Source organism: Choloepus didactylus (assembly GCF_015220235.1).
Source record: "Choloepus didactylus isolate mChoDid1 chromosome 25 unlocalized genomic scaffold, mChoDid1.pri SUPER_25_unloc2, whole genome shotgun sequence".
Taxonomy (NCBI): domain Eukaryota; kingdom Metazoa; phylum Chordata; class Mammalia; order Pilosa; family Megalonychidae; genus Choloepus; species Choloepus didactylus.
In genome coordinates, this window is record NW_023637607.1 from 6,250,903 (window position 1) to 6,272,259 (window position 21,357).

The 21,357-nt window shown below is 38.2% G+C and overlaps 1 protein-coding gene across 10 annotated transcripts in view; it reads left to right on the top strand.

The window, feature by feature from the left end:
• Nucleotides 1–14,645, top strand: part of LOC119525629 (adhesion G protein-coupled receptor E1-like) — a 246,041-nt gene extending 231,396 nt beyond the window's left edge. For all 10 annotated transcript variants that reach the window (XM_037824432.1, XM_037824436.1, XM_037824437.1 and 7 more), the window contains 6 exons: nucleotides 888–1,120; nucleotides 4,236–4,302; nucleotides 6,360–6,451; nucleotides 10,154–10,322; nucleotides 10,440–10,544; nucleotides 14,088–14,645. In XM_037824432.1, coding sequence (XP_037680360.1) covers nucleotides 888–1,120; nucleotides 4,236–4,302; nucleotides 6,360–6,451; nucleotides 10,154–10,322; nucleotides 10,440–10,544; nucleotides 14,088–14,108 — 687 coding nt within the window. In that variant the 3' untranslated portion in view covers nucleotides 14,109–14,645. The remainder of the gene's footprint in view (nucleotides 1–887; nucleotides 1,121–4,235; nucleotides 4,303–6,359; nucleotides 6,452–10,153; nucleotides 10,323–10,439; nucleotides 10,545–14,087) is intronic.
• Nucleotides 14,646–21,357: the final 6,712 nt, after the last annotated feature.

Here is a 21,357-nt window from a genome sequence, read left to right on the forward strand (position 1 = left end):
CACAAAGAAATGTCTGTCCCCAAATGTAATATTGTTACAGTTGAGAAATCCTACTGCTACCTAACAGTTTAATTTGTTTTATCCCCTAGCCCTTATTTGATTATTGATCATTGATTATTTGTAGTTTGACTTGCATTTTCACATCCACCAGTGGACTGTGAGCCCCACATGAGCAACGACTTTGGGCAGTTCACTCCCTATCACCATGTTTGACACACAGTAGATGCCCAGTGTTTCCAAAAAGGAAAGCTTTTCATATTTTGGGTAGAATGATGGTTGTTTATGTAAAACTGACCCTCTCCCTGTGGGATCTTTATCTTCCCTGAACCCTTTAGAACTAAGTGATAGGAATGCCCCTCATCTGTTTGATCAGTGGTTGGAAAATTTTTTCTGTAAAATGTTAGATAATAAATATATTTGCCTTTGTGTATATCATTTCCATATGCCTCAACTACTCTTTCTGCTGTTGCAGAGCAAAATCAGCCACAGGTTATTCATACAAAGGTGGGGCTGTGTGCCAATAAAACTGTATTTACAAAAACAGACAGCCAACCCATGGGGAGTAGTTTCCTAATCACCATATTTCCAAACATCTCTTCAGATAGGGTGATCAAAGAGCCAGTTTTCCCAAACATTTTCAGTTGTAGCACTGAAAGCCATGCATGGTGGGAAACCTTAGTCCCAGGAAGCCCAGAGTGGTTGGACAGCCTATCAATGGGGTGGTATCACTTCCTGTTAAGATGCACTATGTATCTCTAAATATTTGTGGGAGGAGAAAATGGACAAGTTTGAGGAACTCCAATGAAGGAAGTCATTCTCTGCCCTCCTCCCTACAAGTGTGCTCCCTGCATGGGGAATCCTGAGTGTGCATGTTTCCTCTTTTGCAGTTGGGCTGTGCCATTATCGCAGGCTTTCTGCATTACCTGTTCCTCGCCTGCTTCTTCTGGATGCTGGTGGAAGCTGCCGTGCTCTTCCTAATGGCCAGGGGCCTGAAAGTGGTGAATTACTTCAACTCTCACATCAAAATGGTGCAGCTGTGTGCCTTTGGCTATGGACTCCCAGCGTTGGTGGTGGTTGTCTCTGCCAGTGTACATCCACAGGGCTTTGGGATGCATAATCAGTGAGTGATGTCCCTCTCCCTGAAGACCCTTCTGCCAGGGTTTATGATGACAAAAACATAAATAAAAAGGAGAACAATCATGGAAGAAGATGTGGCTATCATTGTTTGAGCTCTCATTTGATTTGTTGTTGGCTTCAGGGCTGCCATGTAGAGTAGCACAAGTTGTGCATGACACAAATCCAGAGTACACTACTTATATTGTAGTACAGGCCAATGACACTGCTGTATGCAGGAGACTTGATTGTACAATTTTAAAACCATTGAGTTGGATTCAATCTGCTTGGATTTCAGTCCTGGCTCCACCATCTTTTACTGTGCAAGTTATTTAACCTCTATGTACCTCCTTCTCATCTATAATATGGGGCTAATAACAATGCCTACATCATTGCATTGCAATGAGAATTAAATAAATTTTTATCTGGAAAGCATTTAGAACAGTCTGGAACATAGTGTGTAAGCAATATATAGTATAAACAAAATAATCATTATTTTCAACCATCATTATAGCCTTTGCCCATTCTAAAGAAGGGTGTATGTATCACATCATTCCATAGGAGATGATTTTTAATAGTACATTGGTGAACACTAACCTTTGAAAAGGTTTTTGAATTTAGTTTGCAGGGCATTAAAAAATATTACCAGCCTACCAGACTCATGATTTCAGAGCTGTGACTCTATTGTGTAAACTAAGAAGTGAGTCAATTTGGAGGAAAAACTAATGTAAGTGACAGAATAGATTTTATGTGGCAAGGTCTAGACTGTAACATTATGTTACATCATTAAATAGTATGATATATCCCAGCTTACAGGTGAAGAAGCTGAGGCTTTGGCTAGTGAAAACAGTTTTCCACAATACGCAGTGAGAAAGGGGCTGAAAGAGTCTTGAATGTGGGTCTCTCCAGTTTTGGGGTCCTGCTGCTTACCCCTGTGCTATAGGCACTTAGTTGGACTGTGTTTGGGGGATTGAGAACCCAGGTTCCTCCCTGAAAGATGTTGGTTTGTACTTCAGGTGAGGTCATGAGACAAGCAGGTAAAGAAATTCATGTTCAGTGAGCACTCATCAATGCAAATCCTGTAAGTTTTGTGTATTATATTCTCTCTGATAATTCTCTACCAAAATTCATGGGTTTATGGGTTAAGAATTAGGGTCTCCACTTATAAAAGAAGAAATTGAGGTTTCATGGAGTAGTAAAACTTGCTGAGAGAGGAAATTGAAGTTTCATGGAGTGGCAAAACTTGCTGGGGTTCACCAAATTAGCAAGTGTCACAGCAGGGATCTGAGTGCAGATCTGACTGTCTTGCCTGGACATGGGGTGTCTATGCAAGGCCACCATGATGAAGTCTGATGCTGTGAACAGGATAAGTCCTGGCATAGATCAGAGAAGGATCACAGTATTGGGAGCTGGAAAATTTGAGGAAGGCTTCCATGAGGAGGTAGAACTTGAATGGGCCTTCAGAGATGTACTGAAATGTATTCAGGGAACAAAGAGTGGGGTGATAACACAGGTGAGGGCAAAGCTTGTTCCTAGGAGAATTCAAGCAGGTTATAGCACAGACCGACTGGACTGAAGGGAAGGGAAAGTTGGGCTGGGGTATGGGATTTGGAGAAAGAAATAGCACTGACAAGGATTTCAAGTGATCCCAGGAAGCAGTCAAGGGTTGTGGAGAAGTGAAGCAGACAGAGAAGGATTCAGTATGGGCTGTGCTCATGAGCAGAAGACTGCATTTGGCAATTGGGAACTCTGGGAGACTGTGTTAGGGTTAAGGTTAACACAAAGAGTGGATTATGTTTAGGGATAGTGTTAGAATTAGTTAGGGGTAGGTTTAAGTTTAGAATAAGAGGTGGGTTAGGGTTAGCATTAAAACTAAAGTTAGGCTTAGGATTAGGGATAGGGGGCCATAGAACATGCATCTCAGTTAATGCACCCAAGTGATGAGGGAGCCGCATTATACAAGGTAGGGTTACGGTATGAACTAGGGTGAAGGTTATGGTTATTGCTAAGTTTGGCATCAGGGAGAGAGCATAGAACATGCAACTCTTTATCCGAACTCAATTAAGTGGAGTTGTGGTATTTTCCCCCGAAATGAATCCCATCAGGCATTGGTTGAGAGCTTCTCCTAAGGAGAATTAATGCTCCAGGGCTTTAGTTTGCTACCATTAGGGAGAGATGTAAGTTTTCCACCTTTACTGAGGGTGTAAATCCTATAATTGTATGGACAACATATTCTCCATGATGCAAACATTTTCTGCCCTTTTATTACTCTACTACTCAAGTCTATCATTCCATGAAGAGAACACATGTTTGGCCCAACTTGATTCTTTTCCTTCTCTTATTGGTTGGAAGACATACTTCTACAAAGGAAATGTTGGATTACTGTTACTGAACATGGAAGTTTAGTTGCTGGGTGGTGAAAACAGAAAACAGGCAATTAAGGCAATTTATTACTTAATTCTGTTTGTTTTGTCTCTCATCCTTTTTTCTTTCTTTCTTCACTCCTTCATTCCCTCATTTCTTCCTTCCCTCTCTGTCTCTGTCTTTTTACAAACAAGTATAGAATATCTGGTCCATGCCAATGGTGGTGGCTGAGGGCATTCAGAGATGGACCAGAGAACTGTGGCCCAAATTCTCACTCAGGTCATAATTCAGAAGGGGCAGATAGGCAATTTACAAGTAAAACAACTGAATAATATAACTTATGATAACAACAGGTGATATTTTAAGAAGCAGTATGAAGGGGTGGGAGTCAGATACTTTAGCTAGGGACAGTCAGGAGTAGCTCCTCAGAGCAGGTAACATTTGAACTGTTTGACTGGCAAGGGTTATCAGTAGAGATCTGGAGAGAGGGAAAAGGGATTACAAAGCCTCTGAGCTGAGGAGGAGCTGGACCTAGGATACTAGAAGAAGGTTTCAGGTGCATTTGCCCAGGAAGGAGGTCTGAAAGAAGATTCAGTCTTCTCCAAAGGAAACCAAACCTGGAACTGCTCTATCATAGGAATTTTCATTGGAGTCTCACCTCCCAATATTCTCCTGCTTCAGTGCCTCTGTTGGGGTCTGAGTAAGTGTAGAGTCTTGACTTTGTGGCACATGATGACTTCCCCTGTTTTTCTCCATAGTTGCTGGCTTGATATGGAGACTGTATTCATCTGGAGTTTCCTGGGGCCTGTTACCACAATCATATTGGTAAGAAAATTGCTTGTTGAAGTGTGTTCTGGAGGAGGACCCAGGAGAAGGACCCAGACAGTCACTAGTTCTCCTCAAAAGTTCTCCATTCTGATCTACGACTCTTGAGATTTCCAAATTAGTGTAGTTTATTTAGCCTGTGACTTATCCATGCCAAAATGCAAATGCCCCTGGGAGGAACACAATCTTATCTGTCCTTTATACTTCAGTATGATTGATATACCAGTCTCTCCTAAGTACAGATGTTAAAAGAGAGAAAAGACAGAAGGAGAAAAAGAGCCATTGAGAGGGGAGGAGTGAGAGATGAAAATGGTAGGAGGGAGACAAGGGGAAGCCTGGGGCTATTGACCACCATTTCCTTGCTTCAAATACAGACAAAACAGTCCTGCTAGATGTTGATATCCTGACTCACTCATGTTTGCTTCTGTGTCATTTGTAATTTTGAGTTGTGAGGTTACGTTCAATGTGTCTGAATCTTGGGGATGCTTGAGGGTATATTCCTCCAGAGGCATTTGCTCTTACTTCTATGACATTGCTTGGAGACACTATCAACCTCAAACAGCTTTAGATGAATTTCTCATCTCATCTCAGGGCATCCCCAACTATGAAGGTAGTGTCAATTTGAATGCCTAACTCTTGGAAGAACAGAGCTGTGCTTTACTTCTTTACTCTTCTTCTCTCTTCTCTTCTTACCTTTCTCTTCTCTTCCTCTTCTTTCTGTTCTTCTTTTCTTCACTTAATTCCCTTTCCTTCTCTCCTCTATTCTCTGCTCTGCTCCTCTTCTGTCCTCTTCCTTTCCCTTCTCTTTTCCTGTTCTCTTACCCCTTGCATTCTCTCTCCTTCCCTCCCCTCTCTTATTTTCTTTTCTCTTTTGCCTTTACTAGGATCCAAATCCTAGACAGAAAAGTTTCTTTCTTCTTTCTCTTTGCCAGGATTATTTTATCATTTACGCTTTCATTGATGGTGTGGTCCTACTTTTATTTGGTGGTCTTCCTATTTTGTGTGGAGTCAAGGATTCATCCTCTTGTCCCAGTTAATGACCATTATATTTCCAGACTTTAGATATCTGGTTTCAGAAATTACCCCTAGGGAAGCTACAGAGTAATTATGACTCCAGTTTCATAATTACTCATTTGTGGCCTCTGAGGATTTCCTTTACTTTCTTACTAGCTCAGCTATAAATTTAAGAGGATATCTCTTGAATTTCACCAAGCATTTTTGGTGTTTCATAGTGAGAGAGATTTTCAGACTAATTTTCCTAAAATCCAAAACTGAACTTCATATTCCTCAGTGTGAAACTCATCTGTGGTTTTTCCATTGCTCTTACAATGAAGCCCGCCTCCCTTAGCCTAGTGCTCAAGGTCTTTCACCACATGGCCCTGACAGCTTCCCCAGTTTCCTTTCCTGCTCTTTTCCCTAAGCCCAGTGCTCTGGTCATACCAGTGAATTTCCTGCTCCTGAATGACACAAATTTCTCCCCTCTCAGTTCTCCTCAAGTGGATGGTAGTTATGGGGTTCAAACCATGCATGTGAAACACTTAGCAAAATTTTTGACTAAACATTTGAGCCAGTATATGTGTAATAATGGAAATAATAATATTTTATCCTGTCCATCCCCAAATCTTCAGAGATGTTTGACTCCCCTGAAAGTATTACTAATTTGGAAAAAAAATAATTGCATTACCTAGGGCAGCAGATCTCCATCAGGAGATTCTGTCCACCCCACCAAAATCCCAGGAGGCACTTGTCATTGTCTGATGACACATTTTGTTGTCAGAACTGAGTGTGCTCTTGGCATCTATTGTGTAGTACCAGTGAAGCTGCTAAGCTTCTTACAATGCACAGAATGGTCCCCACTGCCAAGAATGGTCCATCCCAAAATACCAATAGTGCCCAGGTTGAGAAACTGTCCTGGGGCTCTGTGTGTCCAGTCTGAGATGCTGACAAAGGGCCTTAAAGAGAATGACCTTGCCCTTTACTGAAGGTCATAGTCCATGTCCTGAACACTGGTCTTGATCCTGACTTCCTGGGGACATCCCTTCTGCTTGACTTTGTAGGTCAACTGTATCCTCCTCATTTGGACCTTGCGGATCCTGAGGAAGAAACTTTCCAGTGTCAATGCCGAAGTCTCAATGCTCAAAGACACCAGGTGCAGTCCCTCTTCCTTTCCTACCTCTTACAGTCTGTCTTCTCTCTTCCAGAAAGTTTTGTGGAATTCTGGGTCCTGTGCCCAAAGCAGAAGGGTGATAAAAGTCCCTTTAGAATAGTATGGTGTCTAGGACTGGAACAAGACTGGGGCTCAAACCTCAGCACTCCCATTTATTTGCTGTGTGACCTTAGGCAAGTTACCTAACTTCTCTGATACTCAGTTGATAATACTGATATGCTCACTTTATGAGGCTTATGAAGCATTTAGCTCAGTGCCTAAGAATAGTGAGTGCTGCATATATTATAGTTATCATACTCTTTTCCTGTGCATACATATAGGTACATATTTACAAAAATAGGAGTCATAATATTTTATTTTCTTACCTATTTGTTTCTTTTAATAGATATGATGTCATTAATCAGAAATTCTTCTACAATATCATTTTTGGCATGATATCTCAGTATAATGATGTAGCACAATTCATTTAAATTACCCCTTTTTCATGGATATTTGTTTATATTTTTTTTGCTATTATAAACATTACTGCCTTTATTACTCTTGTAGATAGATATTCTTCTACATCTGTGGCTATTTAGTTATGAATCATGAAATTGCCTGAATCAAAGGGCAGATGAACTGTAATGTTGTTAATATATAGTGCACATTATTTTCCAGATAATTAGCTCCTATTTAAGTGGCCATCAGAATTGTGTGAGAGTGCTTGTTTTTCTGCCACATGCCTGTGCTGAGTTTGTTCCTTATTTTTGTTGAAGCACTTTAATAGGTGACGTAGCTATCTAATTATATTAGTTTCATAAGCAATTTCCCAGGTCTCCCTCATCTGAAGCAAACATTGTCACTTGAATTATGCTTCCTGACAGAATATTCTATGCCTTTAAATTCCCCTTCTGTGTATAAATTATAGGATGCTGTACATATTATTCTGTATTTTGCTTTATCCACATGTTGTGTATCAATACTTATGCCTAATAACAACTAATAATAATTCTTATTTTATGTCAGACAGTTTAAAGCACTAAGGGTCTTTTCATTGCATCATCTAAACTGTAGAACTAATTGATGGCCTAGATATTTCATTATCCCTATATCAAAGGAAGAATCTGAGACACAGGGAGGTGACTCACAAAGACTGTGAATTATTTGGTCAGGGTTTGAATTCAGTGGTCTGTACCTTACCCACTACAGCAAATTGTCATTCTCATCACACTTTACAATTTGCCCATTGTGGACATTTCATATTAATGGAAACACACACAATGTGTCTGGCTTCTTTCTCTTAGTATAATGTTATTAGTACTCATCCACACTGTATCTTGTATCAGTATTTCATTCTTATTTTGTGTGAATGATATTCCATTGCATGAATAGACCACATTTTGTTGATCTGTTCATCAGTTGTTGGACATATTTGTTGTTTCACTGGGGGAACAGAGATTACTTCTTAATATGTGCAGGTTTCTTTCACTTTTAAAAATTTTATTATGGTAACGAATGTATATTAACTTTTCTATTTCAACCATTTTGAAGTATATGATTCCATGGCATTAATAACATTTGCAATATTGTGCTGTCATTCCCATCATCCATTACCAAAACTTTTTCAAACCTCAAACAGAATTTCTGTACTTATTAAGCAAACATTCCCTATTCCTTCCACCTTCCTCCTGGCCCCTGGTAAACACTAATCTACTTTCTGTCTCTATGAATTTGCTTATTCTGCATATTTCATATAAGTCGGATTGTACATTTGTCCTTCCTTTTATGGTTTGGTTCGTTTAGCATAACACATCAATTTTCATCCCTCTTGCAGCATGTATAAGAACTTCATGTTTTTTGCAGCTGAATAACATTCATTTTATGTGATACCACAATTTTTAATCCATTCATCTGTTGATGGACACTTGAATTGTTTTCACCTTTTTGGAGACTGTGACTAATTCTGCAATGAACATTGGTGTACAAGTATGTGTCTGAGTCCCTGCTTTCAATTCTTTTGCAACTATACCTAGAAGTGGAATTGCCTGGTCATTTGTTAGTTCAATGCTTAATTTTTTGAGGAAATGTCAAACTGCTTTCCACACAGTGCACCCTTTTCTATCCCCATCAAGAATATACAACTTTCCCAGGCCCTGTTATTTTCTACTGTTTTAAAAAATAATATCCACCTTCATGGTTGTGAAGTGGTATCTCATTGTGTTGTTTACTTCAAACAATTTAGAACCTATAGAAATTTATATTAAAAGTTACCCATAGACTCCATACCTAGAGAATTTCATAGCTAATATATCATTTTTTATTAGACACATGGAGTTTTTATGGAACAATCAGGCATAAATACAGGATTCCATGTACCACCCTTTTAGGAATACCTTGCAATGGTGTGCATATGGTATTACTGTTACAATTGATGATAGCACATTTTTATAATTACTGTTAACTATAGTACATGTTCAGTTTCATTATCATTGTGGATTGATTTGCATTTTCCTGATAACTAATATGTTGATCATCTTCTCATATGATTCTTAGGCATCTGTATGTGTTCTTTGGAGAAATATTTATTCAATACCTTTCCCATATTTTTTATTATAGAAGTGAGTTTACATGATGATCAGGCATAAAATACAGGATTCTCATACATCATCCAGTCATCAACAGTTTGCATTGGTTTGGATCAGTGGTTACAGTTGATAATAACACATTTTTATAATTGTATCATGTACAAATATACATGTAAAATTGTACATGTATAATTGCATTCATGTAGCTCCATGGATTCTTCTAAAATTTTTCATTCTGTTACAATATATGCAATCTGACCTTTCCCCTTTTATTAATGTAGTCATATTAAGATGTATATCTCTGTGCTGTTAATTGCATTCACAATGTTGTGCTACCATTACCATTCATTCTGTTACAATATATGGAATATGACTTTTCTCTTTTATTAATTTAGTCATATTAAGAAATATTCACAATGCATTCACAATGTTGTGCTATAATTACCACCATCCATTACCAAAACATTTCCATCATTCCAAATAGTATCCCTATACATTTAAAGCCTCAACTTCTCTTCCTTATCCCTGTACTCTCCCCTAGTAACCCGTATTCTCTTCTGACTCTATAAATTCGCTTATTGTAATTGTTTCAAATCAGTGAGATAATACAATATTTGTCATTTTTAGTCTTGCTTATTGCACTCAACGTGATGCCTTCAAAATTTATCCATATTGTCACATATATCAGGACTTCATTCCTTTTTATAACTGAATAATATCAAATTGTATGAATACACCATATTTTGTTCATCCATTCATTGGTGGGGCCATTGGGTTGCTTTTGTCTTTTGAAAATTGTGAATAATACTGCTTTGAACATTGGTGTGAAAATATCTATACTTAGCTCTCTGAGAAATTACCATAACATCTTCCACAGTGGCTGCACTGTTTTACATTCCCACCAGCAATTTTTAAACTGTGGGGTTTGTTAATGACCAAAAAAAAAAAAAAATGTCTGCAGGATGACTTCCTGCATCTGCCCTTTGGAAATGCTACATTGAGTTCATCCCCACCCAGAAATGGCTCACCTGGGAGCAGCCTCAGATGATTCCTGGGAGGGTGGCCCACCAGGAGAACCCCATATCCCAGAACCTCATCCTTTGCAAACTTTCTTCCCCAGGTTATTGATATTCAAAGCCTTGGTCCTGCTCTTTATCTTGGGCTGCCCTTGGGTATTGGACATTTTCCAGATTGGAGCCACGGCCAGCATCATGACCCACCTGTCCACCATCATCAGCAGCCTTCAGGGTGCCTTCATCTTCCTCATTCATTGCCTGCTCAACCACCAGGTGTGTGTTCCACCCTCCCACTTCCCTAACCTACCATTCCATGGGCCATGTCTGTGCAGGGCTCACTTCCTGAATCTGGGAGTGATTTGTCTCAGTGTTGTATATCTCTTCCTCCAGGTGAGAGAAGAATACAGGAGGTGGTTCACCAGGAAGACCAAGGCCAGCTCTCAGTCCCAGACCTCAGGGGTCTTGCTGTCATCCCTGCCCTCCACTTCCAAAATGGTGAGAGACTGCGTGTTCACCCAGGTGCCTTGCCATGAGCTGAGGGCATCCACATTGACTATCCCACTAAATGAAGTCTGGGGATTAGGAGTGGCGGCCTGGGAACCAGACTGCCTGGGATCGAATCCCAGCTGTGTCCCTTAATTGCTATGAAGCCTATTATAAGTTACTTAACCAGACACACATACAGGTATAAAATAACAAGAACATATTAAAAAATTTATTTTACTACTTAGTCAATGAGAAGAACAATGCAGATGCTATAACTGCTTTAAATGCTAATCTGGAGAACAGATCTATTATGCATATCTATCTATCTATCTATCTATCTATCTATCTATCTATCTATCTATCCATCCATCTTATCTATCACCTAGATAATCTGTTTATGTCATCATCTATAAAATCTATTTATCTATCATCTATCTCATGTATGTATGTATCTATGTATCTATGTGATGATCATCTGTCTAATGCTCTCTCTGTATCTATCTAATCTATCATCTATCTATCCATATTCATCATCTACATAATCTATCAATCTTTCTATCTACCATCTTCTCTATCTACTATCTATTTAATCCATCTATCATATCTTACAAATCTATCATTATTTAACTGATCTGTCTCTCAATCTGTATATCAATCAGATATATCTATCTACTCCAACTCTATATCTATCTTTCTATCATTTATCCAATCTGTCTATCTAATCTATCATGTATCTATGTCTATCATCTATGTACCTATGTATCAATCAAGAAATCAAACTGTCATGTCTGTCATGTCTATCATATATGTCTATCTATCTATATCCATACCTATCATCTGTGTCTGTCTCTCTATCTATCATCTGCCTATCTATCTGATCATCTATTTTCTTTCTCATCTATTATCAGTCATCTCTCGATTAAATCTGTGCATCTATATAATAATCTGCCATCTCTCTGTATCTATCTCTCTATTCATAGATTACATATTCATTTATTAAATATATAGAGGTTTTATGCATTTTTGTTAACATTTAGATGTAAATTTATTTATATAGATTTATATATGGAATATATATACACACATTTTTATATATGGGCTATGTATGCAATTTTGAAATGATTGTGCAAATGGAGGCAAAAGTGTTTTTTCATGGGATTATTTTACTGTACTATCAGTTATCTACAATGAAATAATTGTGAAAAAGTTCCCATAGATCAGAATCACATAACCTAGAGAGATGTCTTCTTGACAATGCATAGTTTTCCATTGAGGCACAACTTTTTCTCTACAAATGTGATCTTATTCAATTGCATGGATTAAAATGCCACCTATTAGCAAATTAGCGAATTTTAAATCTCTAACCCTACTTCCTCCTGTGAATTCTAGTCTCATAACCAATTACACACCAAATGTCTTACTTAGATGTATAAGAGATAATTCAAATTTAACATATTCAAACCTGAACTTCTGATCCTCCAACTTTTATATCAGTGAATTGCACCTCATTCTTTCTATTGCTCGGCCTGTAACCTTGAGGTCATTCTTTTTTAATGCAATTTTATTGAGATATATTCACACACCATATAATCCATCCAAAGTATACAATCAGTGGCTCACATTATCATCATGTAATTGTGTTTTCACCACCACAATCAATTTTAGAATATTTTCATCACTGCAAAATAAAGAAAAAATAAAAAAAAAACATCCAAAACATCCTCATCTCCTATTGTATATATATATATATATACACACACACACATATATATGTTTATAATATATATTTATATACTTTTGTTTTTATTTTATTACTCATCTGCCCATACACTAGATAAAGGGAGTTACAGTCACAGGAGTTCACTATCACACATTCCTATGATAAAAGCTACATAGTTACACAATCATCATCAAGAATCAAGGCTACTGGATTACAGCTCAACAGATACAGGTATTACCTTACAGCTTTCTAATACATTAGAAATTAAAAATGAATATCTTATATAATGCATACAAATAACCTCTGGAATGACCTCTCAACTCTGTCTGAAGTCTCTTAGCAACTGAAATTTTATTTTGGTTCATTTCTTTCCCTCTTTTGGTCAAGATGGCTTTCTCAATCCTGTGAGGCCAGGGCCAAACCCATCCTTGGGAGTCCTGTCTCATGTTACCGAGGGAGACTTACACCCCTGAGAGACCATGTCCCTATAGGGGGGAGGGTAGTGAGTTTATTTGCAGAGTTGGCTAAGAGCGAGAGAGGCCACATCTCAGTATCAAAAGAGGTTCTCTGGGTGTGACTCTTTGGCATAATTATAAGTAGGCTAGCTTCTCTTTGTAGGAATAAGTTTCATAAGGGCAAGACCAAAGTTTGAAACACTTGACTTATTGAATTGGGAGTCCCCAATGCTTGTGAGAATATGAGGAATTCCCCAGGTGGGGGAGTTTTATATTTCCACATTTTTCCCCAGACCTTTAAGGGGACTTTGCATATATATATAATTTTCTGCCCAAACACTCTGGAATGTATTGGGATATTACCTTAACCTATGCAGTATAAGAAGATCTCTTTCCTTATTCTAGGTTCCATGTAATTATGCTGTTTTAATAAAATGGCTATATAAGTGAAAATTAGATACTGTGCTATAGAGAATATAAATTTTGTACCAAATAGACATCTCAATAACAGTTAACACTCAGGAATAGATGTGACTGCTATAAAAGCTTACAATCTAGGAAACCTCTACAATAAGCTTTATTGAACATTCTGCACTCCTTCTTCATTGATTGCCCAATCTCTGCCCATGTTTATCACCTGATAACTTATGCTCTCAATTAAATTCTCAGCATTTGCTCAGTTACAGTTAGTTTATATTAGTGTGGCTTACAAATATTTGTCCTTTCATTTGTAGCTTATTTCCCCCAACATAATGTCTTGACATCATTCTTGACTCCACTCTTCTCACTTCCTGTATCCATTCAGCCATCACCAAATCTTGTTGACACTCTTCACACGCTATCCAGAATCTGACCACTTCCCTTCCTCTTCAGTGCTGCCACCTGGAACATTCCCATTGTCTCTTCCCAGGATTATTTATTTTTATTTATTGGAGAGTCTGTTGGTTTACAGAGCAATCATTCATAAATACAGGACTCCTATACACTACCCCAATTGTACATTTGTCACAATTGATGAAAGAACATTTTTATAATTGTATTATTATCTAGTCTATGGTAAACTTTGCTGTTCAGTATGTGTTTTGCAGTTCCATGGATTTAAAAAAAAACTTTTGTTCTAGTTCCATATATAGAACTAACTCTTTCCCCTTTTCTCCCAATTCAGATATCTATTTCAGTGCTGTTATTATGGTCACAATGTGGTTCTACCGTCACCACCATTTATTACCAAAGCATTTCTATTGTTCCAAGGCAGAAACTTTGTACATTTTAAGTCTTAACCTCCTATTCTCTATTTGCACCCTGTCCCCTGGTAACCTATATTCTAGATTCTGAATCTACACATTCATTTGCTTATTCTTAATCATTTCTTTCCAGGATATTGAAGTACCACCATAAAGGGTCTCCCTGCTTCCAGGTTTGCCTTCTCAAAGCTCCACCTTTGGTCTGTTCTTGCTGAAGACACCAAGAGGGCAACATAAGCAGCTGAGTTATGGACTGTCCCTCCTCTGCCCACAGCCCTCCATGGCTCCCACCTCTCTGGGGTAAAAACCAAAGTCCTCCCTTAGGCCTACCAGACCCTGCATGATTGGACCCTTTTTAATCTCTCTATCCTTGTCTTTATGACCCACACCACCTTTTCACCCTGTGCCCCCAACTGTGGCCACTACTCAATTCTTTAAACACAGCAGGTTTGCTTTCCATAAAAACCACTGCACTGACAGCTTGCTTTGCCCTGAGTGACCTGCCTCACAGTGCACCTGGCCATCTCCCTCCTAGTCCTCATCTCCTTCAAGTCTTCATTCAAATCACACCTTCTTGATGGAGTTTCCACCGACCTCCCTCCTCCTAATTGGCCAACCCTGGTCCCGACACCCTCCATTCATGATTTTTTAAAAAATATATCAATTCCACATTAAAAAATACTATAATTTACTTAGTTTGTTTTTCATTTATTGCATGTCCCTTCCTGTCTGATTTTATTCACTGATGGTCTCCAAGCACCTAGAACACATAATAGACACAAAATAGATCCTCAAGAAATATTTGTTGAGTAAACAAGAAATGAGACCTCAGTTTCTTCATTGGTAAAATAGGAATATGACAGTTCTTACCTGGAAAAGCTGTGCTGTGATTAGATGAGTGTCTTGGACTGCCAGGGCTGCTAGGACAAATACTACACAGCAGGGATTTATTGTCTCTCAGTTTTGGAGGCTAGAGGCTTGCTTCTTTCCAGGGTCAGTAGCATTCTGTGCTGAGCAGCTGCCATCCTTGTGGTGCCTTTCCTTGAATCTCTTCCCTCTGTCACATGGTGCTGTCCTCTCCCTTCTCTCCTAGATTCCTGTGAACTCTTGCTTCTCCTTAAAAGCCTCCAGTAATCCGGACTAGGACACACCTCATTCAGCTAGGTTTCAACTTAACCAAAAATAACAACTTCAAGAAGTCCTGTTTACATCAAGTTCACACCCAGATGATATGGGCTAAGATTTAAAATGTGTAAACAGATGAGCTAATAGTCTTGCAAGGCTCTGTGAGATAGATATTGTTAGTCCTATTTCCATCATGAGAATACTGAGAATCATAGAGGTTAAGTTCACTGATTTCCATATGAGCCACAGAAATTGTCATACTGTAAATATTGCCTAAATTCTAGGTTAAATATACTTCTGTCAGCATGTCTTTCAAAATAATATTTTTTACTGTATTTTTAAATGACAAAGTTACTACAGGTATAGAAAATATTAAGAAGCAGTTGTAAGTAACAACAAAGGCAATTGAAATGATTTATTATCCCGCCACATGAGGGCATTTGTTAGTTCCATTTGACTGCAAGTAACTAAGATCTTATTAACAGTGGCTTAATTAAACAAGGAATTATGTTTCCTGCATGAAAAGAAGTCCAGAGTTAGGTGTTGCCTGTGTTGGCTCTATTGCTCAGTGTTGTTGTAAAGGACACACACACTTCCAAGTTGTCCATTGTACCTTCCACATGCTGGCTTTTCACCATATTGATTTCATGATTGCAAGATGACTGCCACAGCTCCAGACATCATGGCCATCTTCAAGACTGGAAGAAGAGGGATGGGGCAGAAGCTGCCAATTCGTTCATTCCTCTCCATTTAAAAGAACAAATGGTTTCCTGGAAACTTCTCAACAAATTTTCCTTTCAGCAAATTGACCAGAAGTATATCATATGGCCACTGATAGCAGTAGAAGAATCTGAGGAAACAAGTATTTGGCTTTCTAGATTTGAGAGTGGGAAATATCAATGATGAAGGGGTTGAGAATAGCTTTGGAGTTTGCAAACAGTGCCTGCCACACCAGGAATAACCGCTGTTAATATTTTAGTGGTTATCTTTGTAGACTTTTTTTGTTATATTTATCTCCCTTTACCATTATAAGACTCATATTCCTAAGGATATGACCCCTGAAATCATATTTGTACTAATACTGCCACCAACTGAGGAAATTCTCTTTTCTCCCACACAGGAATAATACCCATTCTTACTTTCAAATATGTGATGAATCAACATTTGTGAAAATCAGAGGCTGTAGGGGCACCTACCTTGTAATCTTATCTTCAATGTTCTGGGCAATTTGAAGCATGTATGGGCAGGGCTATCTTCCCAGAGTTTCTTGCCCTGGTGAGAACCAGTGGTTTCTGACCCAGATGACTGTTGTACCCTCCATGTCCTGCAACTCTGTGTATTTCAAGAGTTTCATGGAAATAACAGATACCAGTTCAATGGCACAAGCAAGAACATCTGGCTATCAGTTTATTTTCTCATAAGCCTGTTGGTGTGTGGCTCTGAGAGTTTCCAGCACCCTTCATGGTTCCTGATTAATGTTAGCACTTAGTAGATAATTTGTTGTATGATTGACCATCTTTCCTTTGATAGGTCCTCCTCTTCCTTTTAACAAAATGGTCAATAAAACTTTAATGAGAGCCTCCGGGGATAAATAAGGCACATAGCTATTTAGGCAACTTAGTGTTAACATTTAAAATAATTGTGTTGGAAGGAGAAGCCTTTGAGCAGAACTCCAGCATTTCATAGAGGGTGGAAGCACTGGATGACATGTGCTTTGTTTCCCGGGGGCTTTTCAGGTCACCAACATCTCCTTTTTGTCTGGGATCTTTTCTGTGACTTGCTGGTATTCACTTTGCTCACAAAGTTGTTAGCACCCCTCCTTAGTCTTCACCCCCATTCAATCTGCAGTACCAGGGAGAGAAAAAGGAGTGAACATTTAGAATGTGCATGTCCTCACTCCCATGGATGCTCTAAAACCTCGTACTTCACAGGGTGGACAATGGCCGAACCTCATCGCTGCATCAGAACTTACATTTTAATGAGATCCCATGCATATTCATGGAAAAAGAATGTTTGAGAGTTCAGTCATCTCAGTTGTCCAGCTGAGGCCAATAAGCAGCTTACTGCACTCATGTGAGTGAGTTCAGGGAAAATCAGCAGATCTGCACCACCAATCCACAGCCTTCAAAACAATAACACAATATCATTTTTTTAAGGCACTGAGTTTAGGGGATGATTGTTATGAAGCTTCATTTGTTGCAATAGCAACTGATGCAAGTGATGGATTGCCATTGTTTTGCATGTCATTGCAGTAATTTGGAATGTAAAAGGAGAAGGATTTGGATCTTTATTTCCTCATTGCTATCAGTATCTATAACTTCTATCCTGCTTGAATAAAATTTCTTTTAAAATGGCTTGCCTAAAGATTTATCTCAACAGTAGAGTTACATGTTGTTTTAGAGCACAATTGCCTTAAGAACCCTATATTTTGAAGGTAACTGGATAAAGCTGGGATTCCACCATAGGAAATTTTCTTGCTGTAAACTTCAAGTTATACTTGTTATTTTCCTTCACCTCTGTGGTTTCACATGCCTCCACTAGAGGAAGAAAAGAACCTCATTACAAAAATATGCATGACTCTCAATTCCCATAAATATGTGCAATAATTTTTCCCTCTTATAATCTAATTTATTAATTGTATATAAAAGTAGAGATCCATTCATTCAATAAATATTTACTGACCATTTTCCCCCCAGAACACAAGAATAGTAGAAAAAATTTACAAATCAAAAAGTAAGGGTATTAAAACTCACAACATAATTTTAAAATTAAATATTTTATCTAAACCCAAATCAGAATTTATTATAATTTTACTTCCCTAATTTTAATGGAAGAAAACCCAGCAATAACATGCTCAACATCAAGTCCTAGATAAAAACTAACAGTTGTTTAAAATATAAAAACACATATATTGGGATGCACATTTTTTAGTTTGCCTCCAGCTTCATTATGACCTGACACAGCACTTTGTTTTTATTTAAAATTTGGATATCATTTATCATGGATTTTCTTGCAGTAATTGAGATTTTTAAAAATATTCCAACAACTCTGTATTTATCTTGAATAATTAGTTTTTGATGCCCGTTGAATGTTTTGCCTAAGACAACTGTCTTCCACCCCCACATGGTCATGGCTTTATCTTTAACTTTTGGGTGAAGATTTACAGGATATTTTTCAGGAAATGGGACAGTATCCTTGGCATTCCTTGCTTAAAACACCCTATTATTAATTATCTATCTACATGTAATGGAAAAAAATGTAACATGGGCATGCCAGGTATCTCATTCTCACATAGGAAATTATCCTAAGGGTGGGATCCCTTGCATCTAAGAGCTGCTACATCCATGGGATTTTGAAATCTTTATGTTCCCCATGGGCCACATGGTGAATGTCGTATCAACTCATCAAACTTTCTATAACTTCATTTCTTTATGGTTGCATGGTAATCTCGGGTATCCATGTGTCAAATTTAATTAATCCAAGTTTGCAACATTTGGTACTTTTCAGTGTTTTAAATCATGCTGAAATAAAATGAATAGTAAGTTATCCATGGGAGGACACTTACATGCCCTCCTTAATATCTGGTTGGAGAAAAAACAATCTGAGTATCCAAACTGCCAAAACCTTCCCAAACTGTCAAAGAGTAAGCCAGTAGAAGCATGGTAATTTGAAGTTGATATAAGTTCTACTCACAGAAAATCTTGCCATCGTCATTTCTAAGTAATCTGCTTGGTTCCCTGTGTTAACATTTCCATTCCACTGTGCTAAAATTATTCACCCTTTATTCATTTTACTCAGCATGTTGGGGAATGTTCGGTGTTCATATATTTCCTCTCTGGCTATCCTATGAGTTCCTTATCTGATTTAATTCTGTGTTCCTGTTACCGAGCAGAAGACTGGGTTCATTGATTGGGTCAATCATGCTTTTTGAATGAATACATCAGGGAAATAGAGTATGTCAGAACCCTGCATAGTAATAGGACACTGCTCTCATATTCTGCCAACAGCAGGTGCTGATTCTATTACTAACACTACCGTTTCTACAATGACAATAGGTGACACAGGGCAGGCTCCCTAAAAGTAGAGCCTATGATTGGGATTTTGATGTACATAATTAATTGAGAGATTAGACTGAGAGGAGAGGAGTGAGGGAGATGGGATGGGGCAGGGGAAGGAACTGGACAAGGCTGCAGTCTCAGCAGAGCCCAGCTTCAGCCTGGTCCCATGCTAAGCTCTGAAACATGAATTGTATCTCGGCATTGGTTCCATGTTGACACAGAGAATCCAGCCTTTAAAAAATTTTTAAAACATTTTTTTTTAATTTTAAACTTTTTATTGTGGTAAGACATATACAAGTCAAAATTTCCCTTTAAAATCATATTTGCATGTACAATTCAGTGGGTTTTAGATACATTCAAAATATTGTGCTACCATCATCAATACCCAATCCCTCAAGTTTTATCAACCAAAAGATAAGCTCTGTACCCATTAAGCAATTACTCCACTTCACACCCTACTACCCCCCCTGGTAGCCTGTAATCTGCTATGTTTCTATGAAATTTGCTTATTCTAAGTATTTCATGTATGTGAGACCATACAATATTTGTCTTTTCGTGTCTGGCTTATTTCACTCAACATGATGTCTGAAATGTCCATCTGTGTTCTAGCATAGATTCAGAACTTCATTCCTTTTTATAGACGAATAATATTCCCTTGCATGGCTGGACCACATTTTGTTTTTCCATTCAATGGTTAATGGAAACTTGGGTTGTTTCTACTTTTTGGCTGTTGTGAAAAATGTTGCTATGAATGTTGGTGTACACATATCTGTTCAAGCCCATTCTTTAAATATCAGTGGATATCCATCAATAAGGGGGATTGCCAATCCAGCCTTTTTTATTTTTACCCCATGTTGCATGTCATTGTCTGTGTGCTGCCCCAGTGGGGATGGGGAGATGGGGAACCTCCTGGGTTCTGCTGAAACCAATTTTCTGGAGAAAGTGACAGTTGGGACTGGATGCACTGTCCCAGTAAAGGAGATTAGGTTGGATCACCAGCAGTGTCTTCCACTCTGTCCCATTCCTTATGTCTATCAAATACAAAAAAGGATGTTTAACCACTTGGATACTTGTTTGAAACTCATTGCAATGAGATTTTGAACTGCATTAAAACGATTCTCTAAACTTTGTAGACACTTCAGTAAGCCTTCCTCTTACTGAAATATCTTTAATATTGTTCACTATCACCATTTTGCTTCATTGAGCCTAGAATGCATTGGGTTTTATATTTCCAAAAGTACCTTTTATAAAGGGCTTATAAGCTTAGAAAGATGAAAAGTATCAAAGGAGACATTTCTAATTCATATTTTAGATGGGGCCTGTCTTAATTTTTAAATACTCTAAAATCTACTACACCAAATATTACCTGCTGTTCCCCTGAATATAATATCTCTTTATAATCTATTTTTAATTTTTTGTGTGTCACACTTCTGTTACATTAATTCATTAGTAATCCCATCTTTGAGAAAACTATCGATTTTATGTGTAACTTGTTACCCTGAAGCTGCATCTGCATATACTACAAATATGGTTTTACTGACTCAAATGTCTTAATTCATGTATGTACCTTTCTGAGTGCAGAAATACCATCCCTTTTTGTTGCTAAAGGAGTGTCTGGTATAAGGGTAGGAATGTGTTTCTTTCATGTTTATCTGCTTTGTTTGCCAGAGATACTATGACATATAACACAAAAATTGAACTAAATAACAGGAAAATTTATCCCCTGATTTTGAGGCTAGATGCCCAAAATCAAGATCTCAGCAGGCCGTGCTTCCTCCAGAGTCTGCAGTATGCTGGTGCTGGCTTTTCAAATCCTTGGGATTCCTTGCCTTGAATCTCTGCCTCCATCACATGGTGCTCTGCCTCCTTCATCTCCTCCTGGGGTTTTCTCTGACTGACTGCATCTAAGTTTCTGTGGCTTATAAAGACTCCAGTGATATAGAATAAGGGCCATACTGATTCAATTTGTCATCAGCTAAATAGGATCCTCCAAGTTCCTGTTCACAAATGAGTCCATGCCTTAACTTGTAACATCTTCAAAGAGATTAAGACTTGAGCATGTCTTCTGTGGGGTATGTGTTTCTATCCCCATCAGGCCTCTTCATCAAAAACCACTACAATCTTTGCCCAAGTAGTGCCCTGCTCTGCATAGTAATTTTCTCCCATGGCCAGGTCAAGTCCACAGAATGCCCATGTTCACACTGACCTCTGGGGTAAGAA